The sequence below is a fragment of the Epinephelus fuscoguttatus genome, linkage group LG18 (genome assembly GCF_011397635.1).
Source record: "Epinephelus fuscoguttatus linkage group LG18, E.fuscoguttatus.final_Chr_v1".
Lineage (NCBI taxonomy): Eukaryota > Metazoa > Chordata > Actinopteri > Perciformes > Serranidae > Epinephelus > Epinephelus fuscoguttatus.
Genome location: NC_064769.1, coordinates 17,147,319 through 17,173,270, shown reverse-complemented (window position 1 = coordinate 17,173,270; position 25,952 = coordinate 17,147,319). Strand labels below are relative to the sequence as shown.

Below are 25,952 nucleotides of genomic sequence, written 5' to 3'. Positions count from 1 at the left end.
CCCCCCACCCCCATTTTTCCACCACAGAATCAGATAGCATGGTTGCGGATGGTCTCCCCCAGACAGCCAACAGTGAGTACAATTTTACCCATCATCCAGTGTACACAATGAAATTTATTAGCATGTCAGCACAAGCTGTTTATTTCATACCTGGCTCGTATTGCAGACATTATGTTGTTTTACTAGATATCTTTTTAGATTTTCATAAAGCTGACTGAAAAACAATCCACCGCAACTTATAACTGAAGATGCCTTTGTTTCTATGTGACTAAGCAGGCTATAAGCCATATTATTTACCCTCATTGTCCCCCTCCCTCTCTCCCATCAGTCTTGTCTCCTCACTGTAGGCGCCTTCCCATAGGTGACATCCTAATACCAGGTACATATAAGGCAACATCCAATTTTACCTCAACATTTCTGGCACAGTCATGTCATGGGTGGACACAATGTTCTGATTATCACAATATTTTTGTCTGAGAACATCATTTCCTCTGGTTTAAGTGAGGTGAACCTGAAAGTATATATAAAAATAAATGCCGGCCTGCAGGTTTGGGGATGTTGCTCTTTTATAATTGCATTGTATATCAGCTGCCAGGACCTGTATTTATCAGGCATCTTAAAATCACTCCCAGGAATCACGGTGAAAGTTTGATTAGGACTAAAAATACTCCTACCTCAGAGTAGTACTTGAGAGTTATTTATAAAGCTTCCTACACGCACTCTCAGCAATCATTACATGAATGTGCACATCGCTTAAAGGCAGCACTATCAACATGGCAGGGAGAAAAGAAAGAGCAATCATTTTGATGCAGACAGAACACTATTTTTTTGTTGTTGCATGAGAAATACAAACACTGTGTAACCAAAAGGTCTGTGACAGTGTTAATAAGTAGGCCAGAAAGGCTGCTAGGCAAAAAAAAAAAATAAAAAATCCTGATAGATTAAATTCTTAAGAGGATGGAACATGCTGTAAAGCATTTTTGGTTGATGCCACTTTAGACTTTATACTTGATAATGACTGGCATGCCAATTTATGAGAGCATTTTTAAATATAACTTGCTTCTAAGATCACTCCAAGTGGCCCCAAAAGAATGTGGCAGCAAGTAAAGATCAGACAAGCTCAGGCACATTATAACTTGTTTTAGTGGAAATTAATTTAATACAGAAAGATAAATAGAGTGATTTCTGCAGGAAGAATAAAATCACTTCTACATGTCAGTGATTATGATAAGTTTAAAGCCCTGGTTTAAGGTTGCACGGTTAAGATACGGCATTGTCATAACCTTGACTTTAAGCCTGCTTAACACCAGACTTGTTCCTAATGATTGGGTACTAAAGCAACTTACTCTGGATCATTGCAAGCCTGTGTTTTAAAACCAACAGAGGAAAATTAAGCTGGGCCAACTGATAAAAACCTGGATTTTCCACTCAGTATGGTTTGTAAAATATCCCTCTGTTGAAGGAGTGTGGGCATAGGAGGATTTTTGAAAAGCAGAAAACAACACAGGCTTTAGTGTTGTGGAGGAGTTCCTGGAGTTGAAGAGTATTTTTAAGCACGGCTCGAACAAACTTTCTGTACTGATTAAGTGGGCGTTAAGACCAAAAACAGCACTGTGTTTAAATCATACAGGGGTTGGCGGGGGTGTGTTGCTTAAGGTACCAGTGAGACAATAAAACATGATCCAGGACGTCTAGTGTGATTAATGGATCTATTTAAATCGTCAGACACCAAAACACAGAACAGAGCATTATAATAGTTGGACTGTGAGACAGGCCTTAACAATTCTAGCATGAATATAATCACATTCTCATACGCAGCGCTGTGCCAGATGCCATTGCATTGTGTATTCCATACTATAACCCTGTCCTATTGATTGTGAAATCAAATGTAAAATAGATTTTGCATTTCTCAGTTTTGTTAAATTGGCAGACGACGTGCAACCAAAATGAAAATGCAAACTGTACTTTGGCATATGAATGTGAAATATGTCATAATTGTAGTGCTTAGCAAATGGAAATGAAATTGAAATGCCAGTTTGAATTTTCATATTTTCATTTGAGTGGCAGGATTTTCCCAGGCTTGTTTTTTAAAATATTTCATAATATTTCTCCAAAAGCAGCTGGCAGGATGTAACATCCAGTTGCTTACATTTTTATTGAAACACCCAAATCAGAGGACATTGTAGGGTGTCATATCTTGAGCTCTGAGCTTGTGTTTATTTTTTACAAGCTATTTGAAAACAGAGGGGGAAGTAATCAGTTTGGATGAGATTGTGCTCGACTCTTAAGGGTATACTATGCAGGATTACAGATAGTCAGTTACCCTTTGTAAACAGTATTGCCAACGAAAGTGAAAGCTAGCTCTAGCCCTCATTGTCATTTGCTATATTTGCTTTTCTTTCTGTGCTGTGTCTTTGATTTTTTGTCAATTTCTCTTAGATGCGTGCTGCTTACAGTTTATCATCTGGTCGTACCTTTTATAATACCCGCGCTCATAGCTGCGCGCTGTGCCCACAATGTTCTGAACATAGCAAAATAAGGAGAGAAGAAAACACAAGCAGAGGGCAGAGTCTCTGCAGATAAATACACTACCACTCAGTTCTAGTGGTTTATGAGTGATGATTGAGCGAGATTGCTTTTGTTTTAAACATTGCTTTTTAGGAAAAATTCTCCATAGTATACCCTTAACTGTCCTTGCTTTCTTTGGGAGTGTTGTGTGTGGCTATGTCTGAAAGTGTAATGCATTCGCTTAAGAAAAAAATTGCCCTGTTTTAGAATTAATGAGGTAATAATTGTGTTAATTCAGTAAAATAGAGCAGATTTTTTTTTCTCTTGGTGAGTGCATTTCGCCTCCATAGCTATGTAACAGCCAGTGCACAGATACATCCCAGTAGAGAGACGAGTCTAACCTGCAAGGATCATGCATCCGTAACAACTTATCTATGTTGTTACTGTGTTATCGATTTACTCAGGATGTGTCCTCACCTGTGCTTGGAGCAATGATGTTATGTGAGCTTTAATTACACTGACAAATGCCAGGAACCCACTAATTTGTGGAAAATAGTTTTAATCACGTCAATTGGTGGGGAAATTATAGAATATGCATGGTATTAGAGCCTTGAGGTGTTGTAAATGCAATTACAGTTAGGCACCCTAATAATCGCTTTTGTCGCTGTATTTCCTTGTTGCCAATTAAGCATAAATTGCATGAACCCTTTCGCTGTGTACAGAAGGAACTAGTTTTTAAATCAAATGGTTTGGCTTTTCTGTGCCCCCGTCTATCATACTTCTAGTACAGCCATTTACTGTCTTCCCAAAATATCTAAAATACAGTTTTTCTGACATCTTACTTTTTAAATCACCGATAGAGATCATGAAGACATGCATTTCAGTCTTAAAAGTGATCAGTCCAGAGCAGAATAAACATATCTTTCACGGTATTTAAATACATCTTTGGAATACCTCAGGAATTCAGAAAGCAGCTGATTGAATTAGCAGAGTCAGGACGGACTGCAGAAAGTTCAGAAGTTGTCGCTCTGCTGCTAAATGATAAAACATTTGTCACATGGGTGTGTAAGGTGGTTTAGGGGCCCTCTGCTGGGGCAACATCAGTCAGGCATAATACTATGAAGAGAAGACTAAACCTGAACCAACTGGAGAAAGAAGGTTAGAAATAGATTTTGTTGCCTTACGCCATGCTGTTTATGCAACAGATTGGCTTCAGACAGGGTTTCACTGTGGTGTGCCAAGGCGCACTTCAGGTGTTCTTAATTGTCAGCAGCCACCTGGCTGCACAAAGATCCCACTGCAACAAAATTAGGAAGAGCAGAACAAGTAATATTCAGCCCTTATGTCCTCTCACTGTCTCAGCCCTCTACATACTTGGCTGCAAAAGTTAAAACACATGTAAACATGAAGAAGTGATATTAATGCACAGTCAAAAATATATGTTTCATGATTTGGGTCTTAACGTATAGTTAATTCAGCGTGCAGGTTTAAAAAAAAAAAAAAAAGTTTAATTCATATGCTAACAGTATGTCGATCTGACAAATCCCAAATAAAAATGCAAAGGCAAATTCCCATTTAATTCTTTTATATTCTACTTATAACACTATTTGAGTTTAGTTCAAATTTATAATGCAGCATTTAACTTATTTACACTGAAACGTGTTTTGCATTAGTATATTTTTAACTCTGTTTATATGGAGATGTCAGTCATAAAACTAATCAGATCATTATTACCTTTTCTATCACTTTCCCCGCAGGGATTCATCTGCCTATTTGTCTTGTTTATCTAATCTCATTTAGCCTCTCTCTGTCTGTCTGTCTGTCTGTCCCAATGCAATCATATCTTTTCCTATGTACTTTAATCTTATTTGTTTGTTCATTTATCAATGTTTCTAATGCAGAATGACTAAAAGCAGAACTCTGCCCTCTCTGCCCCTTTTTTCTCTGGCACAATGAAATACTTTTTCTGCAAATTAAGTGTGAAAAGCAACTGCACCACCTTGGGGTACAGGGTGTTCGACTGCTTCTCTGAACGTATTAAACTGCTGTGTTTTGGGGCTTAGTTGGTGAAATTGTACGCACTGTACCTGCAGTGGCTCCTTAAGCCATGTCACATTACCTTCTACCATTTCTCCTGCTCTCTGTACTGTGCACCAAACCAAAGTTTGCTGTTGTTATATTATTATTAGGGTTATTATTTTCACAGTTGGGTCATTCCATGCCAACTCACTCAGAATTCAGAACATTTCACCGTTCAAGTCATGAGTTGGGGAAAAAAATTATGTAAAAACTCCTGTGAACTTCATGGTACCCTGCGAAACCCTTAGAACTACATTTCATCTTTTTTTTTTTTTGCTTCTTTAAATTTTTCTGTAAATCTGCAATTAATGTCATAACTTAACTATAAAAAAAGTAGGGAAATTGAAATAATCCTTCATCGGAAAAATATACAGTCAAAATATCTGACTGAATGGGTTTTTCAGCTTCGAAACACTTGGTTTTTTTTATACAGGACCAAATAACTTCTTGATGTGATAGAACTATATTAATACTAAACAGAACAAAAATTTGGCTGCAGTAAAGTGAAACCTAGTGAAGATAATAATTGTTAAAAATCAAAGATTCTTTGTTCTGGGAATTTTTTAAAACATTTCTATTAATTTGATTACTGTAAAAACAAAAAATCAGCGACAGCTATTTACATGAATACATGTTGTGTACTATTCTTAAGGCTCATTTATACTTCCTTTACGCACAAAAATGAATCCGTCCGTTTGAACCTGGTAAACATCACTGCCCTCATACTTTCAGGCGTCCTTTATATTGGCATAGACACTGCCAATAAATGGAGCTAGAGGGCAGAGTAAAAGTTTCATACAACAACAAACAGAAGCAGTGTTGTAAATGGAGGTGGTCTATGTGGCCATTAAAAACATCTTGACATTTAGATGGAGAAGTCTTTGTGCTGTATTATCGATCCGTTCCACCATTTTTTAAACTTCTAAGTTGTCTCCTGTGGTCGTATCTCGCCTAAACAAAGCTACACTGCCTCCATGATCGCTGGTGGTACTGCATCATTTCTTCCGTATCTGTAAGCTTACAGAAAATGTGCACAGACAAAATGAGCACGGGGTACAGACACAAAGCTCTGTCTGTCTCCGTCTCCATATCTCATGTTGAGCATAAATGAGCCCTTTAGGGTTCTTGGACGTTCAGTACAAATTTAAACCCAATCCAATGAAAACTAAGCAATTGGTGAGGCTTAGAATACACATACAAAGAATTGCAAAAATTACAAAATTTTGCTGTGAACGGCCAAACTTAAAAAGAAGAATCAAAACTAGAGAAGTGCTTGGAATCGAGCTATAGCATTTTGAAGTGTCCCGTGAACCTAGTAGAAGTTTGCACATGAATTAATTAAAAAATCGTTGACAAGACCTCTTAGGTGAGTTGGTATGAAATGACCCAGTTTGCAGTTTTTGATTTAGTCATCCACAAAATACTGCTTGTCAGTCCCAGTAATATTCATTGTCTTTATCAACAATGCCGCTCTCTCTATCTGTTCATCCGCAGATAGCTTCCGTTACTCCTGTGACATCTGTGGCAAGAAGTATAAATACTACAGCTGCTTCCAGGAGCACCGTGACCTGCATGCAGTTGATGGTAACCAGGAGTTTTTTTGGACAATTTGCATGACAATTTATTTTTTTCTTTGAAACTCCCAAGTCTTGCTCTGGAAAGCCATTTATAAGTGAACTTCCCATTTCACACTGTCCCCTCGCAGCAGAATCTCTGCTTCCTGCAGCAGCAACAAAAGCTGAGTAGCATAGTAAAGAGGAGTTGATCAGAAAACTTCAGGCCTTTTTGCTAAGAAAAAAAAAATACACAATCAAATGAGCACTTGCCTGACTCTAATGTTAGTCTTTCTCAGGTAAAGTGTATTTCAGACAGGATAGTTCTCACGTTTGTGGACGCAAATAAATCCCACTATTTTAGAATTTACTTTAATTTGACATTGTTTATTTATACTAGCACTTAACTACAGAGTATCACTTCATGTAAAGTCATACGTAAAAATGTAAAGAAGGTATGAATATGTAAGTAAACTGTGGGATGTCTTTGCCATTCTCCATTTCTTCCTCATCTGCCTCCTCCATCTCTCTCAGATCCATATGAACAGGTAGTGTTACCTGTGGATGGCCTTAAAGAGGAGGAGCCAGTTGAACCCTACCAGAAAATCGGACCAAGTAAGACTGTTTGATGCACTTTTTGTTTTTGCAAGTTCTACAGATATACAGCAGGAAAAGATGACAAAATGTATCATACATACAGTAGCATAGGCAGCAAATTGCAGCTGCTGGTTTACAAGAAGAAATAGATTAGATTGGGATCATTTGTCATTGCAACCCATTGTTTCAGAATGATTAGATCTAATTGCTTTTAAGATGTATTTTAGTGATTATTTTAGAGTGGGAAATCATACATCTGACATATCTTCATAGATGGGATCGAAGGGTAAGTTTGGTACTTTCCAATGTGGACCCTATTTTCCCAGATTTTTGTGTCTAAATGAGTAATGGGAACAACCACTTTCGAAATTGGTCCAGTGTTGAGCGAGGATAGCCATCACCAATTCCACCAGACTCCATTCAAATAAACAGTAATTATAGGATATATAAAGCCAGCATACTTTTACATGTAACTGGGTGAATTAGGGGTTTATTCCAACCAAACCAGAGTTGCTGATTGTTGACGAACTCAGACATTTTTTTGTGAGTTTTCTTTTTTCTGTCGACTTTAGATACAGTGTGTTTCATGATGATAAAATTACTGTTTTTTCTGGTTGGTTTAGCGATTAAAAAAGTTGGGGGTGTTTCTGGTTAAATAAAAAGGATCTCTTTAACAAAAATGTCTCTCTCTGTACGGATACTTTCCACAAGTTTTCAGACACTATTAATATCCTGAACCTATTGGTGGCAAAAACGAGCACTTTTAGTAGATGTTAATTGACGGTGCAAACATGCCCCAAAGGGTAACATTGCAGCCTGTTTTGTGGTCTTGCCCACTTTAAAAATCGCTGTTCCCATCAGTCTCTTAGACACAAAAAGGAATTAGGGCTCAGGTTGAAAAATACTGAACTTAACCTTTAAGGTTGATTTTAGGTGCATCCATCATTTGTTTGATTTTTCTTAACATAACAAACATTTGACAGCTTGAAGTCCACCTGTGTCCAGCTCAGCGTATTAGACACAGTTTGTAATGCACAACCTTAAGTCATGGTGATGATCCATGTTAGAACAATATCACAAAGCATATGAGCTAACTCCACACTGGAAAGGTTTCAGAACATGAGTCCAAAAGTCCTCCTTCGCAGGGGAAAAAGCACTCGCCCACCTCCGCAGAGACCGCGGGTTCAACCGACGGCAGCGGGTGTCCCTTCAAACACAATTGGCAGTGTTCGCAGGTGGGAAGCCTGCTCTTGTCACTGCACTAATGACTCCTACTGATTGGGGGGAATAGCGTGAACCTCCAGGCACTATGCAGGGAGACCCCTGTGTGTTTTAATGTTCTCTAATATTGAGGTATTGCTAAATGTAAATTTTCAGATGAGAAAAGATACATCAGAATCACCAGCTCCTTCGTCTTTTCCACTCTATTAGACCTCTTGTTTTCTGCTTCTCCCTTGTGAAATGAGACCTGATTAACAAATCCATTCTGTCGCCTTTTTTTATTGAACACAATTAATCCAACAAACTGGACCTTAATTGATATAATGCAGTTTTACCACTAACATGGATTTTTAAGAAAACAAAGGTTTGATTGTTTGTTTTCTTGTCCGCAGAAACTGGGAGCTATGTTTGTGAGTTCTGTGGGAAGCAGTACAAGTATTTCAACCCCTATCAGGAGCATGTTGCTCTTCACACACCAATGGGTAAGCTTGTTTAGTTACTGCTCAAAGTCAGGATGTGCAAGATTCCCCTATTTTAGTTACTGTGTTTGTTCTTACAAATATAACCACCAAACATTTATAATAACATGGTGTAGTACCTTTTGAACCCCTATGTAACCTGTACATATACCGAAACCCTAGAACCCTTTTCCCACGCTCGTGCTGACTTGGCTGGGTTAGGTTTGACTCTGCACGTCAGCCCAGCACTGCGTCTTAAACTGATTATGGCCTGTCATTTGTAATGACGTTTAAAAGCAGTGGGCTGGTTCACGGCTAAAGGTCCCCTGTTATTTTGCTGCAAGTGTTTTTCCATCATGCAGCACAGCAGGTAAAAGAAGTTTACCTTTTAGAGGTGAGCTGTTTGCAGGGATGCAGTAAGAGTCTTTTGTCTGCAGTTCGTTATCTAACATCTCACTGTGGCTGTTTCTGCTTTTGCACTTCCTCCCTGTGGTACTAGTAGACTTATTTTGATTGAAGGTTAGCCGCTAACAAAAGTCGGCTAATTCAGTGTTAAACAACAAGCCCCCTGTTATTTGTCATTCATAACCTTTTATTGTGGAACAGCAAAATAAGGAAATGTCGGGAATTCATCAGCAGTAACTTAACGAGACTCCTATACAGCTGAAAGTGAACATGAAACAGTAAAATAAGGCAGATATCTAAAGACAAAAAAACAGGAAGCAGGAGAGAAACTAAACTCCAAACCACAGAGTTTTAGTTAGAGGTTACAAAAGTAATGAGAGCTTCAGAGACTTTAAGAAAGGCTTTTGTCTCTGGTCTCCTGCAGACAGATGTGAGTTGAGTCTTGCAACACACACTTGTTTCAGGGGGAGAATGGGGGCTGTCAGGGGTTGGCTGTGGTAGGCAAGAAGTCACTGCTACTTGCTTGGAGGTGGTCAGGCGTGCTTTTGGCCCTCCTCCAGAGATTGTACCTCTCAGGTGCGGCTCAGCATGTTTACACTGACAAAGGAAACGCAAATGGATTTGGCTTGGTTTGACTTGGCGCGGCCAAAAGAGCTTATAGAAAAGGGGTATACATCTGTTTAATGTTTCCACAGCAGACAGTACTCTTAAATGTTGTTACTGCTGATGTTACGGGGTCGTTACTGCTCTATCGCAGTTGGTGGGATATTTAAAAATGGTTTGTTCGTTGAGTGATTGAGTCCTTGTCATGCGAAATTGTCGTGTTTGTAGCTCCACCTTTTAGTATCGGATTAGTGTGCTATGTTCTACAACAAAGTGGTAACAAGACTGTGTTGTACTAAGTATCTGTGAGCTGTAAATTCACCACTTCCAAGCAGAAGAGAGAAGATAAAGTTATGTTGGAGCCCTACGGTGGAAAGTTTCTCCTTGCCTGTGCCGCTGCATTTCGACCAGAGGTCTCTGTACCAGTGAGAAATGTGAAAGTCTAGAACGCTTACTCTTCAGCAAAATCTGGGGACCAAAACAACCCCAAGTCGACTGAGGGGTCTCTGACTGACGATTCGAATCTCCAAATTTCAAGGAGCAGCCCCAGAAGTTTTAACATTTCAAAGTTTCTTTTTTAATGTGTACAATGCTAATTTTGCATCTTTGGTAAGAAAAACCAATCAGTATTGTCATAATGGGTGTCACCGGTGTAAGTTGGACCACTGGACTGCAACTGACTCTGAGAATCTGTCTTGATGTAGGCTCCTTTGATTTGAAGACATCACGGGTACAGGAATGTGGTAGCATGGATATGAGTAAATTTGGCCACAGCCAAGCTGGTAAGATAAAAAGTAAGCATTTTTTTATCCTACATTTTTTCAGTTGTTGTTGATTTACTTTATAATGCTAAGCAAAATTTTCATGCCTTGTTACCTCATAATCTGAATACTTGTACTCTCAACATACACACACACACACACACACACACACTCACACACACAAAGTTGTGCCTGCCTTTACCTTTAACTTAGTATTTACAAATCATATACTGTACATTAGATTTGTCATTGGTGTTGTAGAACTTGAATGCTTTGTGATTGGCCGAGGGTGTCAACATGACAAATTGTGATAATGTTGGTAATGAGTCACGCCAAAATGGAGCAGAGATGGATGTTGTTAAAATGGGAGAACAACCTTGTGAACATGATCAGAAACCAAACACCCATCGCATGCACTGCTGAATAATGTCTTTTTAAAATGTCAGTGTGACTCTGGTCGCCCACACGACCACAGACGTGCAACCAGTCAGTTTACCATGACATTGGCATAGCTGGGTTTGATGGCAGGGACCGTCACAATAATATCACAGTCCTGCTGTGAGGGTGTGGTAGGAATTCATAAGAGCGAGCCTCACTGTGGCTAACGCATGTTCGCTGAGCCAGTGGAAAAAGAATTTAAGAGAACCCTGAGAGATTGAATGTACTGTAAGGTTCTGGGTCACCTTGCCACTGTATTTGTGGCAACCCTGCTGGAAACTATTAACCTCTAGTGAATGGTTAATTGCAGACTTAAAGTGATGATACTTAAACGTTTTTTTTTCTTCTCTTGTTATGACTCTTTTTAATTGCCTCAAGCACCTAAAATGATTAAAATGATGTTCAAAAACACTGAAATTAAATTTAATATAGCCCACATAGATTCCACGATTTCTTACCAAATGTTAGTTTTTTAAAAGCTGTCATATTTATTTCCAGAAACATTCACAAGCTAAAAAAAACACTAATTAAAATACTTTTTTTTTTTTTTGCTTTAACAAAGTAAAATTAATCACAAAGGTCTGTGTTTAAGACTGTTATACATATATACATATAGACATATAGTCCTTTGTCAACATTGCAGGCTCCATTTCTTCACCAAAACTTGTTCCCAGCTGTGATAAATCGGTGATTTTTCTTCACACTGGTACTGTATTTTGTGGCTCATGACCCCCCCCCCTTCATCTTTCTGCTAAGAAGCACTCTACCATAAAGAACTATTTAAAGCATGGCACACACTCACATCTTAGAAGTGGGTCAAAAAGATGGAACGAAGAGGAGGAATTAAAACCATATTTAAATATAATATGAACATTTGGATCCTTTGTCGAGGCCGTTAGCATGATTGATTTGCATGCTGCAAACTAAAACTCAGATTAATGAATTTCACGCCATTGACTTTGCTCCAACTTAAGTGTTGTGTGGGTTCAAAGCTCGAATTAAGAATATTATCCACGTTACTTACCACGGACATGTCACTCAGTGTTTCTCCTGTGTTTTCACTTACAGACAGTCCATTCAGGCGGAAACTGGAAAGTGCAATTCAGTCTAGTCTGGTTGACACAAACAGCTCGCAGAATTCGAGCGGTGAGCACTGAGTCACTTAATTTTATGTGGATGTGTGTGTATTTGTGTGGAAATGTGTCATTTCTGCTCGAACGGTGAAAAGGTATTTTCAGTTCTGCTACAAAGCAGGTATATGTGAGTGTCAGTATAGATAGAAGCAGTATTTCTGCAGACAGTGTTTTGCCGCTGATGCCTGGGCTGAAAATTGAGATGGAGGGGGAGTAGATGATGTTAAGAGGTTTGTGTGACCTACCTTGCATCAATTGTTACTATATAAAACTCAAGTCCAAGAGCTCGATTATTATTATTATTCTACTCCACACTCAGACCATGAAAATGGAGACCTTGTTGAATACCATGTTGGATCACCTTTGGCTCTGATAACACGCACTAACATAACATAGCACTGCCACACATCATGGCAGTGATTCAAAAAGCAGCTTGTAGTTAAAGGCCCTAAAAACATATTTTCTTTATAAAGCTTCTTATTGTGAGCAATGTTGTCCTACAGTACAAAAGTCTTCTTTGTTTTCCATTAGTTTCCTGTCTGTGCCATTTTGTTGTGCTTTTCTCACTCAGAGAAAACTATTTGTTTTTGCCTGGTGCCGGAATCAATCAATACGTCCTTGTGATGAATTGGTTGTATACAGTTAACATCACTATCAGTCACTGATCACAGTTTCTGTGAGGTCTCATAGTGTTTGGTACCAGAGCATAGAAGTGTTAAGTAAATGCTTTTGCAAATCATGCTTGCCATTTCAAAGAATAATAAACACTAAAGGGGCTGACTGAATAAACAACAGAAAAGAGTGGTTGAGAATGGCCCACTGTGTTTGTAGTTTTAACTCCCTCCCTATCCTCCCGTCCGCAGGAACTCCGAGCCCTCTGGTGGCCAGCACCTTCTCTGCAACCCAGAGTAAGTCCAACCCCACCTTCCTGCTCAGAACAGCAAATATGCATGCTGCCTTCTTCTCATTTCACCCTTTTTTCTGGTATGCTTCAATTTTGTTTTTAATCTGTCGTTGTTTGGTGTTAGTAGTTTCTCTAATCCATTTTGATTAAAGAGATTTTCTGCATTTAGCTTCATTATCACGAGGGAATGTCTGAACAGGATTGTTAACACTAGCCATAATATGCATCTGCATTGTGCACAGATATCTCTGTGTCTTGTAATGACTGATAATTAAGCATCGGCAGACTCATACCTGTATAAGGTTTTCTTTTGGCGGACAAGGATTGTTGGAAAAGGATTTTAAAATGTTTATATTTAAACATTTGTTTATTATATTTTGTTGTAAATGTTGCTTTTATTAGATACGACAGAAAGTGAAGGTAGAGATTGAGAGATAGGGAGGGGGACTGACACGCAACAAATGCTTTTCAAACCAGGGACATTCTGATTACATGGCCAGCGCCTTAAATCCACTGGCCATTAGGACGAACCAGCAGACAAATTTTAAACATTGCTGCAGGTATTTGCAAAGCAACACAAAAACTGCATCACGATTCGAGCCACGTCTCGGTGGAACTGACCTCCAGAGTATAGATCGGGGTTATTAGAGGCTAGTCGATGGACATATGCACAGTGTATTCATTTTCTCCTCCGACAAAGAGTCAACACTCTTCTGGGCCTTGTGATTTTTTAGAACCCTACACTTGTGGTGCCTGTGGCATCCAGTTCCAGTTCTACAACAACCTGCTGGAGCACATGCAGTCCCACGCTGGTGAGTTCACGACTACAAATGCATGTTAAGCTGGACAGGGAAACAAAAACAGAATGTGAACACACCCTCAGTGGCTGCAATGCATGTGGAAGTCTGTATGATCACCCAGAATCCTCAATTGTTATTGAAGAATAGGCATTAAATTCCTGAGAACACATTTGCATATGAAGTTCCAAGGAACATATTGTTGTAATCAGGGTTGTTGCAGATCTGGTTCTGAGGCTGCTGGATACAGTTTTCATGTTTTGTTGCAAAAGCTTTAGTGCATCATACATGTTTCCATGTATATATGCAGTAGTGCAGTCTTTTTCATTTAATCATTCAGTACATAAAACATCAGAGATAAAGATCAATTCTAATCTCAAGCAAGCACAATCGACAGACATGACAAAATTACTTTGTTGCTCACAGTCAAAACAACAAAAAATATTAATTTTACAATGGTATAAAAACTAGGATAGCAAGCAAAACCCCACATCTGAGAAGCTGTAACCACCAAATGTTTGGTATTTTTACTTGATAAATGCCTTATGTGCAGTTTGTTTACCCTCTTATGCATGAATCATGTTGCTTGTCCTCCAATATATTTACACTAGTTGATAATTTATGATGAATTTTTGCTGTTTGGCATTGGCCTTGCTTTTGAATTACTGCTGTGAGACTGACTTCATTTAAAGACACACCCGGCAACATTTGTGGATATTCATATATGACAACTGACTGAGGAAACAATTTAGTGTAAGATCTTTTTATCAACCTGGTCACTAGAGTTGGGTTGGCGATTTTCAGTTTTGATTGTCCAGCCGGTCGTAGGAGCTGAAACCGATTGGACTTTACGCAAACTGGCATTTGTCATTATGACAAAAGCAGCCTACGTCAGCAACCTGTGCCGACGGTGTCACATATATTGCATCAGTAATGAGGAATATGACAACATGCTCAACATAATGTCATGTTTCTTTGTTAGTGGAACCACTAGTGTCTGACAGGCTGTGCGCAATTTACTGCCGAGCTGAGGCCGACAACATGAAGGAGTTCAAATTGCAGTAGAGGTGGGAGGGGGTAGGATGCACACGGTGCACATTTTGCTTATTTACTAGAAACTTAATGCGTTTTTTGAGGTGACGAGACTGCTCTCTCAAATTCCTTTAATACAGCCTGCTCAAGGTGCAAATGTAGCCGTTATATATAAAACTAAGAAATGGGGAATGGGAGGGCATTGTGGTTTTGCTGTTGAGCCGACAGCCGAATCTCATTGTGTGTATTTAGGAGCCGCTGCTCAGTTATGTGTGGCACCTAGTGGTAAAATTTGTTATACCATTGCGGTCTGAAGTTTGGCTTACAATCAAACCGGTTCTGACATTTTTACATCGGCCCACCCCTACTGGTCAGCTGATTATGAAGGCACAGTCTGTTAATGAAAGCTTATTGGAGGCCAAGTAATGTGTTTTTGTCTTTTCTTTTGCTGACAGCTGTTTTGTTTGTTTTATTTTGTGTCATCATTTTATTCTTTATTCTTTACATACACTTTCACCATTAAAACCATACAATATCATCGCCACTTCTGCCTAATGTTCCATGTCCGTATCTCCACAGCGGACAATGAGAACCACACCAAAGGGGACTCTCCCAAAACCTCCTCAGCCTCCGGTCCTCAAGAGCCGCTGTGGAGAGGCTCTCAGGCTCAGGCCCATTCCTCAGTTAAACTACAAATCCAGCCTCAAAGTATCTCCCAGAGAAACAACACACTCAGCCGTAAGTACTGCCATCAACTTAATTCATTTCACACTGTCAGAGTCACCGTACATAGGGGTCTATGAAAACGTTTGTACCCTCCTTGACTCTTTGTACACTGTGTTGTTAGAAAGTTGTTGAAATGGAATAATTATGGAGCCTGCGGTGGCCTGTAGGTTAAGAAGCACATCATTTAACAACATCCCTGAGTGTTTTCTGTTGCACTAGAGCAAAAAGAAAATCTTCGTCTTGTGAATAAGATTCAAATAATGCCAAATGCAGTTTAAAGTTTAAAGTGAATCTGGTCCGTAAAATGAATCCAGGTTTGTTCCAGTGTTGTTACCATGTCTTTATTATTCCCTGTGATTCTGTATTTCCTTTTCTCTTATAAGATACTGTGTTTTCTGCAAAAACATAAAGTAAGAAAAACAAATAAACACTAATTATCTTTCTCATGTTTACTCCACTTTCCTATTTATCCATCTGCTGTCTGTTCTGGCAGAGAATAATGGACTACCTGAGAAGGAACGACAGCAGGTGGCTGAGCGCCTCTTACGGGTAATGTGCTCAGATCTGAGCATGCTAAACGTGCTCAACAGCAAGGACTTCCTGAAGTTGGCACAGACCCTAGTGGATACAGGTGCTCGTCATGGTGCCTACTCCACCCGTGATGCTTTTGGCAACATGAGTGCCTTGGCACTGCGCCAGCTGCCCCGCATGTACAACCAAGTCAAAGTCAAAGTCACGTGTGCTCTAGGCTCCAATGCTTCACTTGGCATCGCTGTCACCTGCCACTCCCAGACATCAGGTCCAGATGCTTGCTACGTTCTAACAGCCTACCAGGTTGAGGGGTCGAGACTGAAGCGCTATGTGCTCGGCGTGAGGGAGGCTGAGCTGAGGGAGGGGCCTGAGCAGATTCACCACTGGGTGCAGAATGTGCTGTCTGAGTTTGTGATGTCAGACATTCGCACCGTGTATGTCTCAGAGCCCAGAGTGTGGGCGGCAGGATTTGCAGGATCACCACTTGGCGGCGGCGGCCGGAGCAGGATATGCTTGCGATGCGCAGGGTGTTCTCTCGGTGCAGTTGTCCAGGCTGTTCTTGGGAAGCGAAGCCTCCAGGCTCGAGGCCTTCACGAGTTGGCTGAGCTTCTCTCAACATGCCGAGATATCGCCTCCTCCACCACTCTGTCCCTTCGCGAGGAGCCGTGCACCAACACATCCACAAGCACAACTGAGGAAGGTTCACAGAGCAGCCCTGCACAGTGCCCCACCCCTCCTTGCTGGGATCGTACGGCTGAAGCTCTTCTGCAGGTCCATGCACACTTTGAACAAATTTGTGAGGCTTTTGGACGCAGCAAGGCCACAGCTCCACTCCTCCAAGGTCTCAACAAGCATCTGCTGGGCACGCTGGCTTGTCTGCTGGCACCTCTGCGTCTGGCAGCTCTGGAGCTGAGCAGTCAGAGGAGACCAACGTTGCAGCAGGTGCTGCCGGTCTACCTACGCTTGGAGAAGTTTTTCACATCCAAAGCTGGAGAGGCTGGAACTGGCACGGCTAGCAAACTCTGCCACTACTTCCTAGAAGCACTGAAGGAGAACTTCAAGGTAATGAACTGGCATTGTGTATAGTAAGTTTCTCAAACTAACATTTTGCTGTCAAAGTGAAAGATCTTACCAGACATTTGATGCCAACTTGACAGTTGGTATGATTGCTACAAAAAAAAAGTATTAGGGCTCAAACCCAGACCTGAGCCTTGGTATATCATGAATGCTCAGGAGTATTTGGTTTTAGGAAGTACTGACAACTATTCGTCTGTCTCTAGGTTGAACGAGCCCACCAGGTAGCCATGGTCCTGGATCCACAACTCAAGCTGCGTTCAGTGCCAGCCTACCAGCATGAAGACATAATCTCCCGTGCATGTGAAATGGCTGCTGAAACCAGGGATGGAGGTATGACTGGTGGTGGAGGCTCAGGTGGTGAAGAGCGGGACACTGACGGCCCACCAACTCCTAAAATAAGTCGCGTAGAGGGTGCGGGAAACAATGGCGGCACCTCACGGGGGACCTCCTCATCTTGCTCTGTGTCTGGTAACGATGAGAGTCAGAGCCAAGTTAGGCAAGAGATTTTTCAATACCTGGCTGAGCCTCTTCTCCAAGGCACACCTGACCTCTTCCAGTACTGGAGCACAGCAGTGAACGAGAAGTTCCCCAAGCTCGCTCGCCTGGCGATGTGGCTCCTTGCTGTGCCTGCTGTGGGCATACGCAATGAGTGTGTGACTGTGTGCGAGCAGAGCCTAGCTATGAAGAGGAGGCAGCAGGTAACCGCTGAGGAGATGAACAAACTCATTTTCCTTCGCTCCAACATGGGCTAGGAGAGAAACTCAGCCAACCCTAATCAACCAAACCTTCACCTCCAACCAATGACTGAAGACTATTATTTATATACTGTAGGTTTAGACAACTTAAATGTGTTAAATACTTCTCCAGACAGATATTTACAGGAAACTCACATTGTATAGGTTGCAAACACCCATAAAACAATACGGCTTATTACATATTTTATATGGAGAAAGGACTGTTGTAAAGTACTGTGGACAAAATGTAGGGGTGGAACGGTAACTCTCAAAAGATTGTCCCGTTTGGTACGCCACCCTCGGTTTGGGATGCACATGTAAGCAGGATCAGTCTTATCATGGCCAGTGATTTGAATTACTCCAGCCTAATGACTGCTCAAGGCTATAATGCTGTTATTCTCACTGGATGGCAACATTTTCAGGTAAAGTCAGCTTTCACTGCTTGAAACTACCGTCATAGACCTCTGAAAACTCACAGCAGTACGTACTGTAGCATGTACAGTATAAGAAGGATGAGTTTCATTGGTGTATGACACAAAAATTCAAGAGGTGAATCTCCACTGCCATTGCACCTCTGACACTTAAGTGTACCAGGTTTTTGATTTACCGTGTATCACTGAAGATTATATTTTTCAACATACTCAGCCACGGGAAACAGTCAGGTATCACAGCTAAATCATTGCAGCTAATTCGATGGTCGCTTCTGGTGACCTAAAAATTTAGCTGTCGATCATTTGCATGCACTGCACTGCACGCATTTTTCATTCAAAGGGTAAAACAGCAGCCGATAAAACATTAATATGATGCTTTCCATTTCTGTTTATGTTACAAATTGTAAAGAAAAGTCATCCAGTGGTTTGTTTTCTTACTAAAATTAACTTGAGAGGTCTTTTGCTGCTAGAATTGCAAGTCAAATTGCTAGATTTGCATAGATGGGCCTATACCATGAAGTTTTCTTGGATAAAATGAAGCTTTTGGTTGACTTGTCTTAACATGCACAAAGAGGACAGCATCATATTAGAATCTGTTTGTGGTCAGCTCTTACACTGATTTCATTCAGCCTTACCACAGCTGGATTGCACCAACAGGGAATTAAATAGCATATTGGTTATATTATCTTTTAATGCTTAATGGAACAACCCAGCTTGTATGTCAGTAAACACACAATAATGACATCTAGAGGCCATTTTGTCTGGCCAGATGATAGTTTCCAGATACTTCAGGAATCTCTGTCACATCAGTCAGCTCTGTGGGACGTCAGTACACTTCTTCTTACCGGAGACATTCTGCCTGTGCATTGCCCTCAGATAAACAGCAGTAATGTTATTAGCCATCAGCTTGGTAAGCTTGTAGGCAAGGATTTAATTCATAATTGCATAAATCCTTGTGTGGTTGCCCACTGTGTGTATATGTGTGTGTGTTTGTTTTGTTTTTTCAAAGCTTAATTAGAAAAGACTTGTCCACAGGAAAGTTATCATTATTATTTTATTTATTCTTTTTTGTCTCATTTATCATTTTAATGTAAACATTGTCTTCCTTGCGAGCTACACATTTCCATTTTTAAAGCAATAAGCTTTATCATAGGGCATAGTTTCCAACTCTATCTCCTCAAAATGACTGTTTTCATGACGTTCTTACAGTTAATTATTAATGGTAAATTATTTTCTTCGTGAAATCAACTCTCAGGAATGAGTGCACCCAAGCAGGCACCGCCACTTTTTCCTCACTGTACCGAAAACACACCGAACTGTGACCTCAATGCCGAGGTATGTACTGAACCGTGACTTTTGTGAAACGTTCCACCCCAAATACAGTTAGTGCCATTTGCAACAAACGAAAAATGGGTCTCCGAGGGTTTATTTTTTTTACAGGATGAAGCAACTTCTGCCAGTACGTTAAAATCAACACATGCATCCTAATGAAGTCAACTTATTTATTTTTTTATGGATTCTAGTATACATATATGCTAGCTAATACCTCCTAAAATGACTAGGGTGAATGGAAGTTATACTGTACATTTGTTTGTTGCCTTTGGTACTAATTAGTCAAGTACTAGTTTGTCATCTCTGTTTTTGGGCCTTAAGTCTCTTTCATGCGCCACCTTAAATGGATAGTTCGGACTTTTTAAGGTTGGGCTGTATGAGTTACTTAAATATAATCAGTGTATTACCAACAGGAGATGACAGTCAGCATCCTTCTAGTTTGGAGAAACGAACAGGAGTACTGCCAAGGAAGCAAAGCAATGTACTGCTGTGGATGGGGGCAGCAGCAAACTGTATTTTAGCCACCTATAAAAAAAGACCCACCGAAAAAATCTCTATCGTCAATCTATATCATTCAAAGTGTGCACTATATTTAGAATATTTTTACTGCTTTACTTTGCCATTAGACCGTTCCTTCCCACTACATTTTCTCAACTGCAGGACTTCTGTATTCCTACGCATAGGCCCAACTATGCCAAATTGAAGACGGTCCACAAGACATTGGCATTCGGGGGGACTCTGGATGATTGTTGATTCAGACTGCATGTGAGGCACTGGCATCCTCTGATTCAGAAAGATCCTGAAGTTGTTTTTTAACCGGCTCCATGCAGCAGGTGGGCTTTGCATCTGCACAGCCAGTTAGCTGGTGCTTTTTCTTGGCCTCCAGTTTCCACAGAAATTTCCCCTTTTTCTCTCTCGGCCCATTAAGTCTCCATCTACAAAAGTTCCTCTGTATACTGTGGTTCATAAAGGTTTCCCCTTGTCGCCACAGTGAACGTCATTTTGTCGTTGCTGTCACAAATTTGTTGTCTCTTCCAAAAAAGGCTGAAAATCTGACCTAACAGCTGATCTCTGGTATAATTCAGTGTGCGGCACAGCCGCGCTTATTTGTAGGAATAGTAGTGTAAACAAACGGCAACCTCAGGCTGAGAAATGAATCCAATGCGCAAGTGCCAAAACTGCAGTTCCTTGAATGGCCACTTGATGCTGGCTCCAAAACAGCGTAAATCCCTTTAGTCCCCCATGTTCACATGTCCAACTTCTCAGCAGATATAAATAGTTTACACCCTGGTACAAAAAACAGTTTTGGTCTCTATAGCTAATTTCAACATTCATGACAATTGTACAGGGTTGAATTTTTTTTAATACTCTTCCATTCACATTTTATTAAGTGTTAAGGTTATGCATATTTAAGGGCGGGGCCGCCTGAGTGACATACATGTTACACATATAGCACACACTTAAACTGATTTTTTTTTAGGTGGCTAAAATAGGTTTTACTGCTCACCCTGTCCACAGCAGTATATTGCTTTCCTTCCATAACAGTACTCCTGCCTGCTTCGCCAAATTTAAGACATGCCGTCAGCCATCTACTATAGGTAATCCACTGACTGTAGATAAGTACCTCATAAAACCCCACTTCAAAAAATCTGAGCTCTCCCTTTAACAGTCAGAGCCAACATCATGCCTTTTTATTGCTGTTAAATGGCCTTCTTTTCACCATCTTTTCTAAAGCTTGTAGTTTTTTTTTCCCCACTCCTGTAGATTCAAAAGAACCTCTGGCTGATGGTTTGAAACAGTGCCCTCCAGTGGTCAAATGTGGAAAAAATCATTAACAACTGTGGTATTTGACAAGTGCTTTATTCCAAAGTTCAGGTCATCTCTTAATTTAATTTCTATATAACAGGTCAGGAATTATTTCCACAATAACAATAACACACCCAAGCACAAGTATCCACTGTATAAACCTATACTCAGAACCATGGAAATAAAATGAACTGTCATTTTATTTCTATACCGTAAACCTATACTCAGTAGGTCAGGTCTTTTCTGGGGTCATACCAGAGCAGAGAGATTTAACAAAACAAATACTGTAGTATGAGTGTTTCATTTGGGATTTGTTTATCTTAATATTTGTAATGCAGCTTAAATATCATTTGATCCTAAAGGGTTCAGTACAGTTAGATAATGTCACTGCTCCACATGGATGAGAGGCTATATAATCTACCCTTTGAATTATATTCAGATATTAAACACTAATAGTCATAACTGAAAAAAATCAACTTTAAGAAAAGAACAAAAAAACCCAAAAAACATTGTATTTATTTTGTTTCCCAGCTTCCCAGTTCAACGTAATGGTCCATTGTGTAGGATTCATGGGCATCTAATAGCAGAAATTGTGTGTAATATTCCTAACTATGTTTTCATTAGTTTATAATGACTCAAAAAGAGGAATAATTGTGTTTTTGTTACCTTGGAATGAGCTGTTTTTTTATCTACATGTGAAACGGGTCCTCTTCCACGGAGTTTACCATATTGTTTCTACAGTAGCCCAGAATGGACAAACCAAACACTGGGTTTAAAATGGGCCATTCATTTTTTTTTTTTTTTGGCCACCATACTTCTCCTACACACTTGGCATATGGGAGAAGTTTCAATTCTGCAACCTCACCGCTAGATGCCACTAAATCCTACACACTAGACCTTCAGGATACGGTCACATTACTCCTCTGCCCAGCAAATGTTCACTCAGTCTGCTGTTAATGTTAGTTGACTTGGACGAATTCAAGCATACGTTTCCTGTTATGGTTCATCTTTGTTTATCTTTGATCTTGCTGATGTGCACGGTTACTCAGTAGGATCACTGCTGAACTGTGCACACATAATAACTTTAGTACTCCAGCTCTATGGCACCAACTTATTTAGCCACAGTTTCAGGTTTATAATCACACTTAAAAATATTTATTTATGACCCAGGCTGCAATTGTGATATGTTCTTCTTTGAGGCTGAGAGCTGGGCAATTTTGTTAAATGTGACTGTACCTTTAGGCTGTAAAGGACACAGGAAGTGGAAAGTAAGAAGTCAGTACACTGCACATGGGATATTACAGGGCATTTGAGTGAATGGTCTAAAGTGCAACGCCAAGGTCCAGCTAAAAATATTTCTAGTCCACCTGAGTGTCATTTTTCAGTTATGTATTAAATTGTCAACTTCTTTTATAAATGCTTTAAAGGTTGAAAATGCTTACCTGTCAATCAAAGGTGAACAGCTCTGCATTGCAAACTACATCAGATTGTTTTTAACAGACTGTTGCCCTCTTTACCTCCATTAACAGCTTTGATGTAGTGATTCATACATGTTCTTTTTATCCTCTTTTGTAAGAGTAACTTAAAACCAGGCTGTAAACTACTTTTGCTGCCCTCTCTTGTTGAAGGTCTTCTCCCTGTTTCACAATCAGTGATGCATGGTTGTGGTTAGAAATGTGGCCTGTCGCACCTCTAACCACACCCAACAGAGCAGTGATGTCTTTGGGGTTTTGAAGTGCACCTGTACATCTCTGTGTGCAACCACTGGAGGTCAGCAAAGACAACATTTTCAGGGGGTCTTAGGTTACTCTTTAATGATTTCTTAAACTGTCTGATTTTTTTTTATTTTGCAATAAGGTTCAGGAAAAATAACTCTTTCACTCACACGTTAACACAATCTGTTATCTGTTTTCCCTCTGTAAGGCTTGGGGAAAGTGACTTCATTCAGTGTAACCAAGACGTACATTATTTCATCATAATAATCAATATGTATACTGCTGTTTGCAAATTGATTAATGTCACACTTATATTTTGGTTAAAAAAAAGATTGCTGTATATTATATTTGAAATTTAATTTTTTTAAAGTACCAATCCAATGTTTTACCTCAGTACTCAGAAGGTAATGTCGTCATTTAAAGATTGAAAATCAGATACAAAATTTAGCTCTGGTCTAAGATATAGTCAAAATACTGTACATTGATTTGCAGTCTTAGCGGTGATCCTCAATTGAACTGATGAAGGGATTTTTCTTACAGTTTTTAAATAAGTATTTTAAATAGGATATGCTCTGGGACAAAATGCCATTGTTGACGTAATGATGTCAACATGATTTTACTTAGAATAGCGTTCTTTTTGTTGATTAAATACAAATTATATCTAAGATATGCATGCTTTTAATAAGAGTACTGATATATAAAGTTAGAGCCGACATGATTCACTTCCATCTGTTGAGAAACACTGGCTTTATGAGTAGACGTTACCTTGAGACACTCATCACGAGTCAGACAAGCAAGCGGGACTGATAATTAACCTTTCGAGGTGGGAGTAGCGACGCTGATCATGGGTTGGTGTTAATGGGTTGACATCATCCATTTTCAGAAGATGTATTATGTAAATACATGAGAACTGCTGTTTTTATGCCACAAGGGGGAGCCTTCATTTCAGAGATACAGTAGGGAACACCAATAACATTATACCTCTATTTTCTACAGTAGCATTTCAAAAGGTTTTTGATATAATAGAAAACTCAAGTTAGATACTGTTATTAGACAACTGAAATCAGCTGTAAGTTTTATTTTGTTTCAGGATTTTAACTTATTCAGATAATAATTGTAAAATATGGTATAAGAATGCAAACATGGAGATCTTTTTTTTTTTAACTATGGATTATAGTCTGTATTATCAATTCAGGTTAAGAAACTAGTGTTGCTTTCATCCTATTTTACAGGCATTTCTTCCTTTTATACTCTGCTAAAATGCAAAAAAAATGGGTTTGATTCTCTTCATTTTGTCTTTTTTATCGCACTTTGGCAGCAGATTCCTGTGTAGCTTCAGATCTGAGTTGTCTTATTAGTAAGCCTAATTTATACTTTTGTAGCAACACTATTTTTATATAATGGCGAAGAAAGGGTTCAGTGTCTTTTTCTTTTGTTTTTCCTGTGTCATATGTGGCAGCGCTGTTCAATGTTTCTTGAATACATTACCCACTGTAGTATGTGATGTGTGAATAAACTCCAAATCTGTGTCAACACTGTGGTTTATATGCAGTTATAGGAATGGTGCCTGTCTGTGCATGTGTATGTTGAGAGAAGATGGATGTTTGAGGATCTGAGAGGTGTTTTAATGTCAGAAAGTCCAGTTTTATCCAAGTGGAAGTGTGTATTCAAGGGTAAGATTGAAACCAAAATGCTTTAAACTCCCTTTGCCCCCGTTTCACATGAAAGAAGTTTCCTTTTCAGTCAGGGGATGAAGTGAAATGTTTAGAAAGCCTGCTTCTGTATGTATGAATCAAGCGAACTTGAGAGGATATTTGACGATCTTCCTGTAAAAATGACTCTGGTTGCTTATTTTCAGTATGAATGAGGACTCCCACCCAGAGAGAAATGAAGCAGAGCTTTCCACAGTGGCTGAGAGGGAGAGACGGAGGGCTTCAAACACATGTAGAGGAGGAAAGAGGCCTTATATAAGGGCAGCGCGATTGAAGACTCACACATGGGAAGTGAATATACAGAGGCTGCTTAGAGGTGCGTGCAAGGGTTCCCCAGGGGCCACCAATAGGGCAAAAGAGCGAGGGAGTGAGACAGGAAGAGGGAAAGAGCGAGCAAGTGTTCGTCACTGCCTGCTGTCTTTCCCCCTGCTTTTGCACCCGGGTCAGTCAGCCCCCAAGGTGCAGCAGTCTGCTGCCATGCAGAAACACCCGCGCTCTTGTCTCCTCCGCTGCTCCCAACACAAGGGCTGCCTACCAAAAGCCTAATTTGCAGCACATGCGTCCAAGTTTGCCTCCCCCACTCTTTCTCCACTGCCCCGCTAACCCCTCGCCCACCACACACACACATACACACACAATACGACCTACTCCCTTCCTCCACACCCCTTTGCTGAAGGTGACGTTTTTCCACAAACTATTACTACAGTGAGATGCTAAGTTTGTTTTTGCTTACGGCACCAAGTATTTGCCCTCATTTTCAGTCATTTAGAAAAGCAAAATGTGGGGAAAACAACCCGCCCACTGGACAATTGCTTCCGTTTCGTTCTGGGCTAAGGGAAAGTTGCAGATCAGCTCTTTCAAAAGGAAAGTCTAGAGGAGTACTGAGCCTGCTTTGCAACTGGCATACATCCACACAAATCATACAGTTTTATTTTATTTCATTTTTTGCTTGATGCCATTGTTCAAGTTCTAAAATTATGAATTTGTGCTTTGCATTGAGAGTAATAAATGCAGCAGCAGCTGAAAATAAAGGGGGTTCCCTCTGTGTAACAGTATGTGAACACTAGGTGGCAGTATCTGGCTTTTTATCAGCTACAGAGTGGACACAATAAAAGCACCACCTCTGTGAAATAATGTAATCCGGTGGAGCAACACTGCAAACTGAGGCCTCAGAAGTTCAAACATAGATTTAAAAACCAAAATCAAACATTGAGGTGATGCTGATTGCTCAAGTGCGGCTTTTGATGACTGAAAAACACCATCATACCGTTGAGCTTCAGGTAATCCAGGTTAGGATGTTCCCTTTGAACGTGGAAGGCCAAGATGTTTGAGACTTTCCAAGACAGCCAGAACACCACCCAGTATTCCAAAACTATTTCTGCGTGTAATTTGGCCTCTA

General features: G+C 40.1%; 1 protein-coding gene across 14 annotated transcripts in view; it reads left to right on the top strand.

Annotated features, from left to right (window-relative positions):
* znf618 (zinc finger protein 618) overlaps nucleotides 1-24,374 on the top strand; it is a 42,347-nt gene extending 17,973 nt beyond the window's left edge. For 5 of the 14 annotated variants that reach the window (XM_049603621.1, XM_049603615.1, XM_049603616.1 and 2 more), the window contains 13 exons: nucleotides 28-72; nucleotides 329-379; nucleotides 6,082-6,171; nucleotides 6,675-6,755; nucleotides 7,883-7,972; nucleotides 8,351-8,440; nucleotides 10,129-10,218; nucleotides 11,692-11,769; nucleotides 12,620-12,664; nucleotides 13,395-13,472; nucleotides 15,069-15,227; nucleotides 15,709-16,808; nucleotides 17,027-24,374. In XM_049603621.1, coding sequence (XP_049459578.1) covers nucleotides 28-72; nucleotides 329-379; nucleotides 6,082-6,171; nucleotides 6,675-6,755; nucleotides 7,883-7,972; nucleotides 8,351-8,440; nucleotides 10,129-10,218; nucleotides 11,692-11,769; nucleotides 12,620-12,664; nucleotides 13,395-13,472; nucleotides 15,069-15,227; nucleotides 15,709-16,808; nucleotides 17,027-17,575 — 2,546 coding nt within the window. In that variant the 3' untranslated portion in view covers nucleotides 17,576-24,374. The remainder of the gene's footprint in view (nucleotides 1-27; nucleotides 73-328; nucleotides 380-6,081; nucleotides 6,172-6,674; nucleotides 6,756-7,882; nucleotides 7,973-8,350; nucleotides 8,441-10,128; nucleotides 10,219-11,691; nucleotides 11,770-12,619; nucleotides 12,665-13,394; nucleotides 13,473-15,068; nucleotides 15,228-15,708; nucleotides 16,809-17,026) is intronic. The other 9 variants (XM_049603626.1, XM_049603620.1, XM_049603628.1 and 6 more) reach the window with 7 other exon arrangements.
* The last annotated feature ends 1,578 nt before the right edge of the window (nucleotides 24,375-25,952 follow it).